The 17,752-nt window shown below is 37.8% G+C and overlaps 1 protein-coding gene across 1 annotated transcript in view; it reads right to left on the reverse strand.

The window, feature by feature from the left end:
- The window catches only part of RECK (reversion inducing cysteine rich protein with kazal motifs), a 43,592-nt gene that overhangs the window by 4,013 nt on the left and 21,827 nt on the right, over positions 1-17,752 (reverse strand). Inside the window, exons 7-18 of the mRNA XM_056484488.1 lie at positions 14,743-14,776; positions 13,723-13,920; positions 13,037-13,304; positions 11,430-11,609; positions 10,282-10,494; positions 9,350-9,486; positions 8,734-8,874; positions 7,091-7,279; positions 5,415-5,537; positions 4,765-4,936; positions 2,533-2,725; positions 1,181-1,391 (exon numbers count right to left, since the gene is read on the reverse strand). Coding sequence (XP_056340463.1) covers positions 1,181-1,391; positions 2,533-2,725; positions 4,765-4,936; positions 5,415-5,537; positions 7,091-7,279; positions 8,734-8,874; positions 9,350-9,486; positions 10,282-10,494; positions 11,430-11,609; positions 13,037-13,304; positions 13,723-13,920; positions 14,743-14,776 — 2,059 coding nt within the window. The remainder of the gene's footprint in view (positions 1-1,180; positions 1,392-2,532; positions 2,726-4,764; positions 4,937-5,414; positions 5,538-7,090; positions 7,280-8,733; positions 8,875-9,349; positions 9,487-10,281; positions 10,495-11,429; positions 11,610-13,036; positions 13,305-13,722; positions 13,921-14,742; positions 14,777-17,752) is intronic.

Here is a 17,752-nt window from a genome sequence, read left to right on the forward strand (position 1 = left end):
CAAAGAAGGAGAAAAATGAGTAATTAGTTTTAAGAACAGAGCTCTTCTTGCTCTGTGTATGACCTGTGATTAGTTGTTATTTCATAAAGGAAGCACTTGTGAAAACAGTAAAAAACTGATTCAAACCAGCAAACTGCAGAACTACTCCTGCTATCTTCCACAGTACTGTGAATACATATGGTATTTTACTCTGTCTTCTAATTAAGTACCATCTTTGCCCTTCTGGGAACCCTATGCTGATGACAGCTCAGCATTCCACTGTGGTATCTGTGCTGCCACTTCCGAAAAATTGCTCACTGGATTCCTAGAAGCATCCTACCCTGGACGCCACAGACCTCATTTGTTTCTCCCAAACCCATCCCAGCTGCCAGTCTCTAAAAGACTGAAGGAGCATGCCTCCTAAAGCCAAGGCCTTCCAGTTCAGGTTTACTCATCTGAGTCCTGACTTGTTCTAGCCCTAAGCAGAGTCATTATGATGTCTGTTAATATAACATGTTAAAGCCTAAGTTTTTGTCTTGGCTTGCAAATCAGGATGTAACCAAAAGTATGCTATCATCATGTGTTAAAACTGGGGGGGCAGTGTTCTTTATCTTTTCCACAGCCCATCCTTCCTCCAGGGAGATATCTTCTGTTAATGGGCCATTATTGAGTCCCACTGTATGACTGATAAAATTACATCATCCCATTGGGAGGTGCTCCAGCCAGGGGGAAGAGCCAAGCTTTTCCTACCTAGATAAAAACTGAGATTTGGAACACCAGAGCAACCTTTTCCCACTGGATTCCAGAGGAAACCCAGACCTTTCTACATCATCACTGGACCTTCAGAGGAAAACTGCACCCTTCTACAGAACCACTGTTTCAACAGAACTGCGAATGTCACTGCAGGAGGATGCAGCCACCATTTAATGGGACTGCTACCAACTCCCTGACTGACTGACAGGGTGTCAGGTTGTATTCTGACTCTGTCAGTGTTTTTTTTTTACTATATTTTTTAAAATTTAAATTTTCCCAGCAAAGAACTGTTATTCCTATTCCCACATCTTTGCCTGAGAGCTCCTTAATTTCAAAACTGTAATAATTTGGAGGGAGGGGGTTTACATTCTCCATTTCGAGAGAGGCTGCTGCCTTTCTCAGCAGACACCTGTCCTTCAGGACAGTCTGTCTACCCCCAGAGCCCCACCTGGCGCGAGGACGGGCTGGCAGCCGGCGGCGGAGAGCTGGGGGCAGCGGACGAAGGCGCACTCGGAGTGGGAGCCGCGGTCGGCGGGCGCGCCCACGGCCTGGCAGTGCCCGCGGTAGTCCACGGCCACGCGCTGGGCGTAGGCGGCGCACACGCTGCCGTACGTCTCCCCGTTGTGCCCGCACACCGGCTCCGGCGACCTGCAGAAGGGCTGGAGCACACGGCAACGCCCGCCACGTCAGCCCAACAAACTCGTGGGAATTCACCGCTAATACTGCCAAACCTCCAAAAGGCAGGAAACCCAGAGGAAACAGCCTGCCGGGTTATGAACGGGCCATAAATGAAAAGTGAAGCACTTCAAGAAGGTGACAGAGTCTGGGAAACGCACAGTAAAACGTATTTCAGAAACCAACAACTTTTGTTCTGTGCTAATGCTCAAATAAAGTGACCTTATTTCAATTAACCTATTAAATCGATTAAAATCATTATAATTTCACTATACCTTAAAATAGTCTTTTAATAAAATTAATTTGCAAACAACTCATTAGTAATTTATTAATTCATCTTAGTGTGGTTTTGCGTGCTTGAAATTTAGTGTGCATGCATGTGTATTTCTAACACATTATTGCATATTTTTACATATCAACTAATTACCCATATTACTTATATTTGTATTATTGTAAGGTGACAGAAGTAGCTTGTCTAATACCATTGTAGAGAGCAGTGGGATGCAAAAATTAAACGAAATTTTAATCCTTCTCAAGGATTAATATGAAGACTAATCCAATGCAGACTAACTAGAAAATTATTACAGACTGCCTGGTCTGTAAATAGATCCTGAGAAATGAACCTGGTAAACCTGGGGCACAATCACACAAAAAGCTAAAGACTTTCTATGACTGAGCATTATTTTATATTTCAACAAGTTAAAATTGGTAAGAACTAGCACTCAAGTAAGAATTAGCATTTAAGTAACAAAGGAAGTGCACTAATTGCTGCAAACACACCTTAACATGTAAGCTTTAACAGCATATATAGGAAGATATGAATATCAAGAGTATTACCCCCAAGAAAGCATAAGTAGAGCTTTTCATTGGCTTTGAGACAACTGTTAACTAAAGCAGAGAAACACTTGACAAAATTCTGAAGATTGTGAGATTATTTTTTATACTAGTTAAATTTTTAAATTACTACTTTCTATTAGAACATTTTATAAGCTACAAATCCCAAAATCAATACTTAAAAAAGACCCAAACAAGCAAACAATATTGAAAAAAAGAAAAATAAAAATTGTTAAGTTGAGCACCAAGGAACAAAGAAATTTGATACTTATTGCTAGAACCACTTCCTACCTGGCATGGTCCTCGGTATGCCAAACTTTTTCCTTTTTGGTACAAAGTACACAAGTTAGTGTATTCCACATTGTCTGTGTCACAAACAGGATCCCGTGTCTGGTCACAATTTAACTGCCTTGGCACACATTCATGCTGGCTGCATTCAAACTTCTCAAAACTGGTCAAGCAAACTTGTTTCTTTGGGATGCATCTGCAGAAAGTCATAACAATTTCATGTCATGTCATGGGATTTTTTTTAAGTCTCAAAATACTGAGGGAAACTACTTTCAGTGACATTTTCTCCAGTACTTTAGAGCTAACTGTGATTCAGCAGAGCTGCAGGAAATACAAGTGATAAAACACTCTGAATAGCCCGTGTCAGGTCTCACCACAAACCCAGAACAGTTTCACACCATGTTTACTCAATGTATGTCAACACAACTACAGTTTCCACTAACATTTATCTTTTACCAAGTATTTTTCAATAGATTATTGACAAAGGCTTAGATAAACTTCTTACCTACTCCCATACTTCATCTTGTAAATGAATATTTAAGAACAGCTAGGCTAGAGAAAACATGGAAACAGCAAGAAGAAAAGATTCTATTGCAGAGGTCTAGTCTCACCCTTCTCTGAGAAAGGGGAGAAAACAAGCCCTATAGTATTATATGGTTTCAATTACAAATATCTAACTGGATTCTAGCTTTGCAGGTTCAGAATTGTATGACATCCCATCTAGAGGATGACTGCAAACAAACAGAAAAACCTCATATTTACACTTTTTTGGCATCCATTCCTCTGTAGCCTTCACAGATAAGTACAGACTGAGAAACAGCACAAATTCTTTCCCCTTTGTATTAAACATGTATCTTCCATGATCTTCTCTGCAAAACATTTGGCATGGGTCCTGCAAGGCATCCCTCTGCTAGAGAAATGCCAGCCAATGCAGTCTGCTGAACAGGCTGATGAAAGCTCTCATGGCCTCTCTGGACAATCCCCTGCTTCCATAAATTACAGCAGTGCTGCCACCACTGCATAATGCACAATGTATCCTTATTCTCTCTGAGTGCTCTCTGAGTGCTGTTCTCCCATGCATTACAGACATGCCTTTGATAACAGGGAAGGCTTGGAAATTCTGAGATTTAAACATTTCACAAGTGGAATTCCAAGTGCATCACGGGCATTTCCAGATGAGCATGTTCAAGCATGTTAATGTAGTTCAAGCTATATTATCAAACTGACCCAGAAAAATGTGTACAGTCCTTTACTGAAACTACAAGTTGAGGTTCTAAGCAAAATGGTGTTTTGAAAAACTGGAAAGCCTCTATGTACTCTCCAAATTTCCAACATAAAAAGTAAAAGATGTTTATCCACAATGCAGCTTGGAAATTCCAATTTTGCATACCATTATGGCTGTAACAGATACAAAACTACAGTGTTTTCTCAGTATTTTTATGCATCGTGGCATTTTAAGAGCAAAAAAAGGAAAAAAACACCAAAATTGCTACAATCAACTTTAATGAAAGCACAATATTACACAACTTATTTTGATGGCTTTCTTTCAAAACAGAAAAATGCACTAATTCAAAGAAGACTGCAGCATTGCACAACACTGAGAAAATTGAAGACAGAGACCAATATTGTGAGCCGCAGACTTTGATCTCTGTAAGAAAGGTCAGATTTTTTTTGCCTGACACTGGTACAAAGCATATTTTTGTTTTAATATATTTGTCTGTGCAGATTTTGCTTTTCTTGATATTGAAAAGGCAGAGATTATACAGACATAGTTTTCACTATGATTTCAGTCTAAGAAAAAAAAAAGACAATTGATATTTTCCTATTTTAGAAACAAAAAGCACAGATTACTGACTGAATAAGACTGACTCCAAGACTTGAGTTCAGATGTGGGTCTTCTTTGTAAACTAGTAAAAGAAGGTGTGAAACAAAGTAGTAAAATGACAGTTATTGCCATTTTGACAAAATCTGATCCTCCTACTTTCTCAAGTCTAAACTCAGATCTGCATAATTAATTTGACATAGCACTACAAAAATGGAACCAAGAACTGGCAGTTATTACAGTCCAATACTACTAACTATAATAAATAACAAGCAGCTACTTCAAACAGTTATTTTTATTGGAATAACCCCGAAGTAGATTGTTACAATATACAGCACATTCAAAGAACACGTAAATCTGCTTTATGAGTGGAGGAAGCCAAAGAAAAGCTGAAAAACATGTTCTGCTTTTACCTTTGATTTTTATTACAAGGGTTTGGGTTGCAAGGATCCTTGGAGATACACGATCCAAACTCAAACTGGTTGTCCTGGAGCCCAACGCAGCGAGCTATGCAGGCGCTGGGATACGTGCGCCCGTTCTGGCCACACACTGGGACAAACTGGTCCACACAGTTACAGGGCAGACCTGCAAGAGCAACACACAGAACAGGGGCTGGTGCACACTCATTTTTCATGGCACAAGACACACAAGGCATCACTGAGGCGTCTCTGCCTTCAGCCCTTTCCTCCCACCTATCATTTAGCAATGCTAAATGCACACAGGCAAATAGAAGGAGCAGGAAGGGAAGTTTGTGTCCTGCCTCTTTGCTCATTCTACTCAGCTTTCACCATTTCTCCTCTAAATTCTTTATCTCTCATCCCTAGTGCACCCTGTCTCTATTTATTTTTACATATTGCTTGAGGTTTTATTTTTCAGTATTGATTTTCTTTTCTAAAGTATGTGCTTTTACTGCAGTGCTGGGTGGACGTGAGAAAAAGAAAAATAAAAAAAGTGTAATAAAAAATTATTGTGTGTTTTCTAATAATACTGTAGAAAGAATTTAGTTGATAAATCTCTGATCTAAAAGTACTCAACTTACAGTTTTCATGGTTTGGAAAGTTACCTGTAAACTTCCGGCGTTCATCCTCTGAGCTGTGCTCAGTTAGGCACTGACGTGTGGAACAAATCAAGTTCCCAGCAAAACAGGAACAGACATTGCAATCTATATTAAAGGATGCTCCATGGCCTTAAAATAAATTAAGCAAATACATACAATTAATGCAAATACACCAGAAGACTACATATTCATTTGAAGTACATAGATATTACATTCTTACTGTTTCTGTAATTTCTCTTTTCAGTACCTTTTCTCACTGAAATTTCCATCCTTTTTTTTTTTTTACAAGAGATTTCAAGTTTTGCTTTATTCACTAAAAGTCTGTTCACATGTGGTTTTGATTCATCACTTAGCCACATAAGCAAGCACTTTGTCCTTTCAAAGTCTGTATAAATCAGGTTTTCTGTTTGTTTGCTTTTTTTTAAGAACAATAAATTCTCGCTAGCAAGTTTCATGTTTTCTTCAAGGTACAGCTTTTGTAAAGACACATTCTTCTAAATTAAATTTACATAAGACTCCTAAACTTTTAGCCTCACACCTAAAGCACAACTTGTGCTTGCCAAGAGATAAAAGTGCCAATGCTTCGTTCCAACCTTCACTGGATTGGAATGCATTTTACAATTTCACACCTGAATCTAAGAATCAAACTGCAGAGTTTAGGGATTTTTCTTCAATTTAGCAACTCCAGTTTGGTTTTCTGAACTGTCCATATGACTGCCCTTCACTGTGATGTATGTTGTGTATCAAATCAATTCATGTTGATGACAGACTCTGATCTATCCATAACCAAACTGGTTATCAAAGACTACCAATAAATACACAGCTCTAGAGGAAAACATAAGAGTAATTGTTCCTTACAAAGTAAGGCAAGTCCCTCTAATCTCTTTTCAAAGGGTTGAGATTGAGAATTAGATTTTTTAAGGAAGTATTACACAGGCATGAGGAAACCCCTCAGCACTGGAGCAATTCAGAAGAGGTGCTCAGAGACAAATGAGGGCAGAACAAGATGATGGGAGAGAAAGCCTCTGTAGCACAAAAAGCTCTCCTTACACCACAGTACTACTCAAAGGACCATAGAATTTGCCAGCAGGAAAGAAGAAAAGCTTAGAAGGTAATGCTAAACACAGGATCTCAGGTGATTCTTCAGAGTACTTCAGTTAGGATCCACCTGAGAACTGTGCAGAGCCATTATCTTTCACTGTCAAAGCAGTGCTCACAGCAACCTGTCCTCATCAGTGATCATTTCACTGGCTGGAGGCAACTCTCAACATAAAAAACCCAAGCATCATCCAAAACATTCAGAGTTGTTTTCTTCACAGAGAATGATTTTACAAAACACAGTTCAGATTTTATGTCTAAACCCTGGCTTTTTACAACTGGCATATAAACCAATTAAATACAGTTACTGCAAAATATTTACATGGTGACCATAAACTTTTAATTCTTTGCTTTCAACGCATCATCTAACAAATTTGGAACCTAGTAATTTTTATATTTTATTACATAATACCTAGAGCCTTAATCACCACAAAAACTTCATGAGTCACTAAGGCAAAAGAGCTGTCTGGTTTTGGAGTTGTGGTAGTTTGTTTGTTTTTAAATGGACAGCACTTACTGAATACCTACAGCTACACATACTGTTATGGTTACCAGGACAAGTGAGGGCTGTACACTGTACTTACTTTTCCTTTGTCCTCCAACAATACATGATTTCTGGAGGTCAACACAATGCATTTCCATACAGTTCTCCAGCAACCCACTGTGTCCACAGGTACAAATCTTGTAACACCCAACATCTCCAGCTGAGGATGGAACTTGGATAAGTGTACCTTGTCGGACAATAAAATCAGAGGCTTCTCCCAGTTTGCAGCCTGCATACAAGGAAAATTTTAGCTCAAAAGCAGCAAACACATGGGCAAGTACCACTACTGAAATGAATTACTACACTGACTTGTGGTAAAAACATAAGGTGTTCTTGAGCAGCCTTACTCTTGGCCTTAAATTCACCCATTTCACAGAGGCAACAAATAGCAAATATAGAAGACAGGTACTTGAGACAAAGTTCTGAAGTACCTGTGAAGATGTTACTTCTGAGAAATAGACCTGAAATTACAATAATTCTCAAGTATTTTAGTTTCCCAGCTCTGTAGTGTATGAAGCATGTCAGATGACAAATACTACACATACTTCACTCTCTCCAATGAAGAATTTCAGTTAAAGGGTCTCACAAGCAAAGCTCAGTCATTTCCCCTCTCTTCTCTACTTGGATCTCTTAAGTGAGCACTGAAGGATTCTTACAAGTAGATGTGAATAGGGGAGAAAGGGAGAAAAAGCAGGAAAAGTGGATTTAAAAATAAAGAATGGAAAAGAAAAGCATGGAAAAGAAAAGAAAAGCATGGAAAGGGAAAGGGAAAGAAAGGGAAGGGAAGGGAAGGGAAGGGAAGGGAAGGGAAGGGAAGGGAAGGGAAGGGAAGGGAAGGGAAGGGAAGGGAAGGGAAGGGAAGGAAAGGAAAGGAAAGGAAAGGAAAGGAAAGGAAAGGAAAGGAAAGGAAAGGAAAGGAAAGGAAAGGAAAGGAAAGGAAAGGAAAGGAAAGGAAAGGAAAGGAAAGGAAAGGAAAGGAAAGGAAAGGAAAGGAAAGGAAAGGAAAGGAAAGGAAAGGAAAGGAAAGGAAAGGAAAGGAAAGGAAAGGAAAGGAAAGGAAAGGAAAGGAAAGGAAAGGGTTTTAAAAATTTCAAGGAAAAATAATAAAATAATTACTAGATTGAAATAACCCTACTAGGGGTGAACTGCAACAAAGCCCCTGAAACTTTCAGCCAATAAAAAGACTTAATTAAAACATAAAAGTCACTTTCCAACCTTCAGTGCAAGCAAAATGTCTCTTCAAAAGCTCTGGGTGTGCTTGTTTTCAGATGACTTTAAATTACTTTTGCAGCATGTGAAGACAATACAATCTTAGAGTAATAAGGCTCAGCTTTCCAGGAAAACAAAAATATTTGCAAGGGTCATAGAAGCATAACCCAAACAATGTCCCTAGGGTCAGACAAAGAATGAGCTGAAGTTTATCCTCACTTTTACAAGAACACAAGTAGAGCAGATATATGAGTGAAGCAAAATCCAGCTTTCCTCTTTTAAATTGTTAACTTTATTTCAGGGACTAAACTGTTCCTCCCCAGGCTGGAGGCAATAGTGAGTGAGCAGCTGTGGGGTGCTCAGGTGCCAGCTGGGTTAAACCATGGCACAGCAATTCACCTTAAAACCTTCAACAATGTTTTAATGACACATTTACCAGCAAAATTCAGTGAAGAGAAGCCTGAAAAACCTTACCTGGCACACACAAATATGGAAGACACAGCTCTCCAGCTTGACATCCTTTTCTATTTACTTCACAGAGCTGATTAGCTGCACATGGGTTTGGATTACATGGATGTGTGACATCTTCTACAATGTTGCCTAAAGAACTTGGGCCTGAAAACAGAATATACATCATCTACACTGATTTACATGAGGTTTATTTTTCTTCAGCAATGCATGGCACTTCTTAAGTCAAGTAAAATAATATTTTTGACAATTCTGTGATCTTTTTTAACTTTAATTGTAGATGTAGAAGCTTGATATGACCATGTAGTTAAATTATTTCAATAGTTTAGTCCTCAGTCCTGGAAATAATGACCCAGATGATTCTTCACATGCAAAATGTATTTCCTTTATCTTGTCTGCCCCATAATTTTTTTGTCACATATGCCCAATACAAGAAGGAATAGAAGCAATGAACTATGGCAACTTGAAAATTCCAATTTTCTCTAACAAACACTAAATAAAATGTCTCAAATTCAAAAGAATTTCCTTTAAAATAAATAATGAAGATTATTAAAAGTAATGACAAGAAGTATCACAGTATCCTGTTTTTCTAATTTTTCTGCATGGGTATGTTAGTACTTACTCAGGTAAGTATCCAAGGGAATACAGTTCTCCAAGTCATCTGTTGGAGATAAGAGCTCACAAATACTCTCAGCTGAGTGGCCTTCAGGGAATTTATTATGATCTCCACACTTCTTCAGTATTTCCACACAATCTGATCTACAGATAAATAAAGAGACAGAACTTCATGAAGACTACTTGAAGAAAAAAGGGCTTACAGGAAAAAGATTTCATCCTATGTTATTCCCTTCCTTAAATCCACAACTTTCCCACTGTGGCTCACAGCAGAGTGTTTATATATACATATATATATATATACACATGCTACATTTTATATATATGCTACATTTTACATAGGAGGGAGGAACAAATTTGTGACACAAAGACAGAAAGTACTGCTTGTACTATTCCTCTTTGATCTTAGTGATCTTCATTTCCTAAGGCATCATATGCAAGCATCTTCCAAGACCAAGCATTTCCTTCATTTACTAATGTCTAGTAAGGAACTCTACCTCTCTACCTGCACTATTAATTGCTCTTTTTTCTACTCATTCACCTACTTTCAAAACTTATTAAAAAAAAAAACAAAACAAAACAAAACAACAACTTATTATTTTTCAGACCTTTCTGTCAGCTGAAAGTCATCAGTAAACCAAAACCAAAACAAGAGGAAAGGTTTAAGACACCATGGAGAGCCAAAAAGATCCCTCAATAAATCTCTTAGTTCTTTCACTTTACAATGCAAGCATATACATCCATCTCATTAACAGGCAAATATCTTCATTTACAGTGATGGAGATTTGAGCAATGGCAACCATGCAATTTCATATTCCTTCCATGTTTGCCTTGCCATGTCTTCCTAGCATAGCAAACATAGTCCTACAGCTTTTTAGTTTTCATGAAAATCCTTAGTAAAACCTCTAAAATGGATTTTGTTTTCCCCACAGTACTTACTTGCAGATAATACTTCCTCTAGATTTGCTGTGACAAGGTTTAATCTGCAGGGAGCAGGCAATTGCCTTCCACATTTCTGGTTGGCATTTTTTAATATCAAGCACAGGAATATTTATGAATGGCATCTTAATACTCCCTTTTTCCCACAGCTTCATGTCATTCATGGCTCCCTGGTCTGACTGAGTATTGCAGCTTCTAAAAAGTTCTGTTGGTCTTAAAAGGAAAAGGTAAAATATAGCATGTATTAAAGAAAAAGAAAGCACCACACATTATTTTTATCACCATAAGAACTTTACATCCTTCACATGGCTTGCTTTTTGTGGTATACAAGCAATTAATCCCTCCCACAGTTAAGCAAGATCAGAATCAATTTGAAATCTGTCTTTAAGGAAGAAAAGGTCTTTAAGACACAAGGCTGAAACTCCCTTCTCACCTCTCTCTTAGATCAAATATCACTTTAATATTTCTCACCTCAAGTTGGCTTAAGAGAAAATATCTTAGATAGCCCAAATAACTATGTAAATTGTTTCTTGATGAATCACTAATGCAAACTGATTTATTATTTATATTTAGCCAGGTTTGGGATTCTCCTACTCATATAACACTCATGCCACTACACATTATTTAAAAAACCAAACAAAACCAAAAAAGCCAGTGATCTCTAATAGCTAAGAAAATTTAGGGATTTTTAAACTCTAACCTCACAATTACTTTCAGATACCATTTTAAATAATTTTGTCCTACAGAGTACAAACTCACAGAAACATCTCTGCAAAAAAGGAATTTTGAAAATGTAACATGTAAATTTAACAAGCACTTTTACCTTATTTATAATATACAACATTCCAGTAACCATGACTTACTTGTCTATGTAGTAAGACAGAGGAATACGCAGAGGTAATACACTGTGACATTTTATGAGTTCACGGGTTGACTTTTATTCTTGTAAGTTTTATTACATCTGTTGCTAAATACATTTCCAAAAGTTCATTCTAAAGAAAAACTACTTATTTTCAAACTAACTAAAACCATATTTGCAGAAAGAAAGCTACATACAATCTCAAAGTAAGTCTTAAAAACATTTCATTTTATTTTTGAAATCAAAGCATAGGAATTCCTTTATAAAATATTCAGTGTCTCTCTCCTACCTGTTATTAAAATTAGTGCAGTAAGTAAGATTTCTACAGCCCAGCTGACAAGGTTCTCGTACATCTGCTAAACAGGTCAACATGGAAACTTCAACTGCATTATACTCACAAAAGCGATCAAATTCTTGCCAGCTCTGTGAATTGCCCCAGCTCGTGCTATAAAGTTTAGTGCAGAGCTCTCTGAAAACAAAAAAGAAATAGAGATGAAGAAAATAAGATTGGAAGAACAACAGCCATTCAGATGTAGCCCATCACTTCTTTGCTGCTCACAACAGCCTCTGTTTGCAGAGGATTGTGTTAGAGCCCACAAAGCCTGCAAGGGTACCCAAACGTAGTGCTCAAAGCAAATAACCCATTTTGCTCAAGAATGCCAGCACATCTTTAAGCTAGTAAGACTGAAATACTTCAGGATGTAAAACTGCAATATCCAATAAAAATGTAACAGCTGAAAACCTGAACTTGCAATTTTGAGATGAAAACTATCCCAGCTAATTTTACTGTTAATAAATCTAAGTTGACATCACAATGAACAACTTCTAATCCCATCCTTCAGCTTCAAATCACACTTTCTCCTCCCACAGAAATGACTGTCAAGCAAAATACATTCCTTCTTTCGCCCTGATGTTTGAAGCAGAGGATACTGTTTGCTGCTTTTGTTTGAGATGTTTCCTGGTGTCAGCAACACCCAGCTCACTTTGTTCACAGCAATGTCCTACAAACTACAACTGCTCCCAACCCAAGGTATGGAACTTCACTGTACTTTTAGATCTCCTGCCTACTGAAAATTTGATAGAAGGTTCCATTTTAGAACTCTTCCTCAAAGCAAGGAACTAAAAGACACTTTATTAACTATCTTACACTAGGATGTTCTAAGAAATAATGTAACTCCAGGGCTCTACTACTAAACTCATTAAAGATCCTGCTGCATTCATGACATGTTGTTACTGGAAACTTTGATATAAAAGGAAGTAACAGCTCAAAAATGTTTGTCACTTATTCAGACACATTTATGCATTTAAAATGCAATCATCACAGAAAACCACCCAAGACTAAAAATGCCTCAATAATTTGCAAGCATGCAGCACTTTGCTGAAAACCCTTGTTTTCCTAAATGTCAGAATAGTTAGTTCCCTTATTTAATTACTAAATAACCTAAGTTATTTTTCACTGACAAAAACCAGAAGAGCATCAAGAAAGGAATTCTACCAAGGTTTTAACATGAAGCAACCAAGCACTTGAGATTTTGTGGAGGTGATTGTCCTTTTGTCTCTCTTTAGCATCTTGTTAAGATCTCTTAATCAGAAGTTGCAATATTGGCTATTATGACCACAAGTCTGGTACAACTTTCATTAACTTACAGTGTCTGCTATAATAACCCAGTGCTAAATGTGAGAAAAGGTTGATTCCTCTTATAAAGTATATTTTGAGATACAAAGTGGACAGGATAGATTACCTAACAGATTACTACCTGGTTACCTGAACATGTATTTTTTCTAACAATTCCAGAACTTCCTATTTGATGTACACAGCAAGACTCAGAAAAAGGCTGGAATCAAGACAAATTCCTAAGTACTTTCACAACTGGAAATGAGGTTAGAGATACTGACCTACATGTGGAAGAATTTGCTTTAGAACAGCAATGGAGCTTAGCCCCATCGAGGCCTGTTGAAGGTGGGGGGTGCACAGTGACTCCTGGGTGAACAGATCGTGAGCTCTCCAGAAAACATTGCCAAAGTGGGTCCTGAGGGAGAGGCATGGTTTTACAGCCTTCTATAAGTCCATCAACAATTTCAAGCTCTGTTTTCATTGACATTAGAATTCTTTTACAAGCAGCCTGACACGCATAGTCTTCTGCTCTATCACAGCAATACAAACCTGTTAACAAAATAGTTAACAGTCAAGCACAAAACAACATTAAAGATGCACAACATAAAAGCCCTGAAAAATAAAAGTGCTGTAAGGTGCCCTCCTCTCCTCCAGAGAATCTCAAATAACATTGCTTCTCCTAAATAGATACAGAATCAACTTTGGAAAAAAAAACCAAAGAGCCAGTATGTAAAAATGAAAAGCAAATAAAGGTTAATAATTCACCTAAACCCAAAAGTTAACATCATATAAATTCATCTAATGATTGCACCTAAGCCCAAAAGTTATTCCCATATAAATTCACATGATAGCAATACAATTGATAAGACAGACTTCTACAATAATATGTTTCATATAAAACGTACATGAAGTGCATTTTTCAGGATCTTCTATAACTTTGAGTGAGAAAGGATTTCCTTGTACTTACTGTCTGTAGGGTTTCTCATTGGATAGGACTGTGTGTAGTTATTCACGCAGTGTATAAGCTGAGGGCTGATAGATGCACAGTAATTCTCAACTGCTTTGATTTGTGATGGGCCAGGAGAGGAGTCTGTCCGAAAAATTGCTTGGCAATACTCGCGGCAGTTGGTGTGGTGACCTGCGTAACTGCAACACACTGACCCCACTGGGGAGGCAAACAAACAAACAAACAACAGAAAATCTACGGGCTCCTACGCAGAGAAACGAGATGAGCATGTCTGTGTAACACACAAGGATGCTCAAGGAAACAACAACAACAACAAAAGAAATTCTATGCTCTATTGGAATATCTCTGTCTACAGAATGACTGGAAATATCTGTAACTAGCCAAACGACATTTGTTTGTCTGGCAGGAGAAAAAAGTCAGTGCTAAAGCTGCCTTGAACTCAAGTTCAAGACATGAGCAAGCCAGCTGAATCTCATTGTCAGCTGTTTTGTTCTTGTTTTAGATAACCAGACATGTCCAATATTTGAATTATCAGAGAAATATGACTAATAAACAAATAAATGTAAGAGTAGTATCATTCAAAAAACCCAGACAGATGGTATTGGTGATTCAGATGTTTTTGCTATGTTATTAAATACATATAGTAGTTTTTAAGAACAACTTCTACTAGAATTAATTCTGAAACACTGTTTTCATTTTATATAAACAGATATGAGGCAACAAAACACTTGCAGGCTTCTTCAAAATTTCAGCTACACATTTAATTTTGCTACTTAACACATATCAAATGAACAAGCAGAAGACAGAAAAGACAAATACAGATACACAAATAAAAACCAATATTAATTATACAAATAGCCAAATCTCTTTATTACTTGACAATTTATTCATGTCTTTCACTTATGTAGGTCTGAACTCCACATGTTTGTGTTTAGGTTCACCCACAGAATTTCTTATAGTTTAGAGAAAAAAGGAATTATATAAAAGCAAAACAAAATAAACTATTCATTATATACTTACTTTCATTTCTGTTAATACAACTAAAGAGAGCATTCTGAAATCAAAACAAAAGCAGTGTTACAAGCCAGAAAACTTGAAATAAATATTTAAGTATCCAGTCATTTGTTATAATGAGCTAATAAACCTTTGGCATTATTTGCTTCAATTAGATTAGATTAAAACAAAAACACTATACAAACAGTGAAACCGGGAAACTAAGAGATCAAGGATCACTCATAATAAAATAGATAAATATTCAAGCAAACAAGTAAATTGGAAGACTTTCCTGAACTAACTTAGAGTAAACTGCTATAATAGGGTGTCCCAAGATGTTGGGATTTTTTTTTTTAAGAACAATAATTTTAAAGATTCTATGTAGAAAAAAGAATTCTGCACAGATGGATACATGCATGTAGTAAATCTCAACAAGATAACTCCATGACAATGTACCACAAAAGCTAAATCATGCAACCAACTCCCTCGAAATGCAGCTGAAAGGCACAGCTGGGGGATGAACATCTTAAATATCAGGAGAGAAACACACACACCCTGCTGCTTTGCTCCACAGGTCTCTAATCTGCAGACTAGTCATGGGATGGTTTGGTTTGGAAGGGACCTTAAAGCCCATCTAGTCACAGAGGGACAGGGACACCTTCACTATCCCAGGGAGCTCAGAGCCTCATCCAACCTGGCCTTGAACACTTCCAGGGATGGGCCATCCACAGCTTCTCTGGGCAGCCTGTGCCAGTGCCTCACCACCCTCTTCATAAAAAAATTTCTTCCTTGTATCTAGTTTGAAACTACCCTCTCTAAGTTTACAAGCAGTAACCCTTGCCCTATCATAGCAAGCCCTGTCAAAATGTTTATTCCCAGCTTTCTTGTAGGCCCTCTTTGGGCACCAGAAAGTGCTATAAGGTCTCCTGGGATCCTTTCCTTCTCCAGACTGAACCACTCCAGCTCTCTCTCAGCCTGTCTCCTCAGACATGCTCCATCAGTCTTTGTGGCTCTCCTCTGGACTCATTCCAACAGGTCTGCATCTTTCCTGTGCTGAAGATTCCACACCTGGATGTAGCACTCCAGGTGGGTCTCATCAGAGCAGAGCAGAGGGGCAGAATCCTCTTCCTCATGACTACTGAACTCTTGCAAAAAACCCACAGTCTTCCCCACACTGAATAAGCACATTTCCCATTAAAAAAATTAGATACTGCATATAAGCTGTCTGGAATTCTATGGAAAGATGAAGTCATGAGGCTGAAATTCCAAAACGTAGTTGCCAGTTATCAAAGACTAATATTATATGATTGTGAGAAAAGAGAAATTGGAACTTCCTCCATATCTAACCTCTACAATATCTAACCTCTGTCAGAACACCAGATTATAAAACACATCAAATACATCAATACAGTGACAAAATACAATCCCCATCTTCATAAAAATTTTGATCTTGACATTTCCCCTGTCCCTATAATTAAGCAAATTTGTATTTCACACAGAAGAGAGTATCTAGAGAAGAAAACAGAAACACCATCAGACTGACTTGAAATCATGTGGGATTAAAGTCTTGCTTCTATACAGGAGAGCACCAGATGTGCTACTACCTCTAAGACAAGGAAGAGAGTTCAAAATGCAGACCTAGTTCAAGCCCAGTAGTTCACCAGATTCTTCATCTATCTTAGTTACTAGTTATTCACTGCATTGCAGAGAAGTGGGTGTCCCAAATAATCTTGGGGCTATTTTTGTGCAGATCTGTACTGCTGCAAACAGATGAAAATGCAATGTTAGGAATTAACTTGATGATTTTATTTTTCCTTTTGTCTTAGATATTGTTCCGTGTGCAGGAATTTGTTTTTCATTCATATTTGCTACTTGCTTTCTTCTGAACACAAGATTTTAAACAGGACAGTCCCAATACTGTAATGAGCAGCACCAAATTCCTTCTGTTAACACTCAGAAATTAATTTAAACCTTGGGTAAGTCATGGCAGACGTGGCAACAAAAGACCCTAAGAGAACAAACACAAATCTAACTTGAAAGTGTAAGTTATTTTTCCACAAACAGCAACTATTTATAATTCTAGTGATCACAAATAAAGACACAAGATCTATTGGTATGCCTCACACAAAAATTGAAAGATCTGCCTTACATAAAACAAAGCCCCAAATCTCATAAAGTAGCAATTCCACCATTCCATTTTCAGGCCAAAAATATCCTCTACAGTATTTCAGATCTTTTCTCCCAAAAGCATGGATACTGCATTATTTCTCTCTGATTAAGATGAATTTGCAGCAACATTCTTCATCCTAGCAGCACATTTTCATCTGATTAACTTTAGATTTTCTTCTTTCCTACACACAAACCAAATCCTGTTACCCATCCATCTATGTGACACAGATGAGGGACAAGACAATTAATGGAGAAAGAACACAGAGGTGGGGCCACCATCCTACATCTGTAAAGGACAGATTTATACTGTTGCCTAAAGGCTCATGACATTTTTGTAGCACCATATATCCTTCACTTTGGATGCCAGGCAAAGGTTACCAGAAAGGCCCTTTTTAAATGTGGCCACCTGGTTTCTTTGGGACCTGCCACACACAACAACACTCTGCCCCTAAACTGACTGTCCTCAGAAGCTGCTGAAATTTGACTTCCCCAGAGCCACCCTGCATGGAGCACTGGAAGGTGGCACACAAACCAGCCAGGTAGAATGAACACTGTAACTTTATTAATTAATACACTGGGATAGCAGAGGCTGCTGGAAAGTCTAAAGTCTACCTGCCATGGTTATACCAAGTACTTGACCACACTGTTAGCACAATCAATACTTAGAATCATACTCTAATGCTGCAATAAACTCAGATTAAAATTGTCATGTTATTTAGAAGCTGAATGATACAAAACAAGTCATTCTAAAGTAGTTAATGGATAATAGTGTCACTTGCCCTGCTCAGAGAAAACAAAAGAAAGGATAACGTTGAGAAGATTATGGTATCTACTAATATTCCTCTTCTAAATAAGGGGTCAAGCTGAG

The sequence above is a fragment of the Oenanthe melanoleuca genome, chromosome 2, assembly GCF_029582105.1.
Source record: "Oenanthe melanoleuca isolate GR-GAL-2019-014 chromosome 2, OMel1.0, whole genome shotgun sequence".
In the NCBI taxonomy this organism is placed as follows: Eukaryota; Metazoa; Chordata; class Aves; order Passeriformes; family Muscicapidae; genus Oenanthe; species Oenanthe melanoleuca.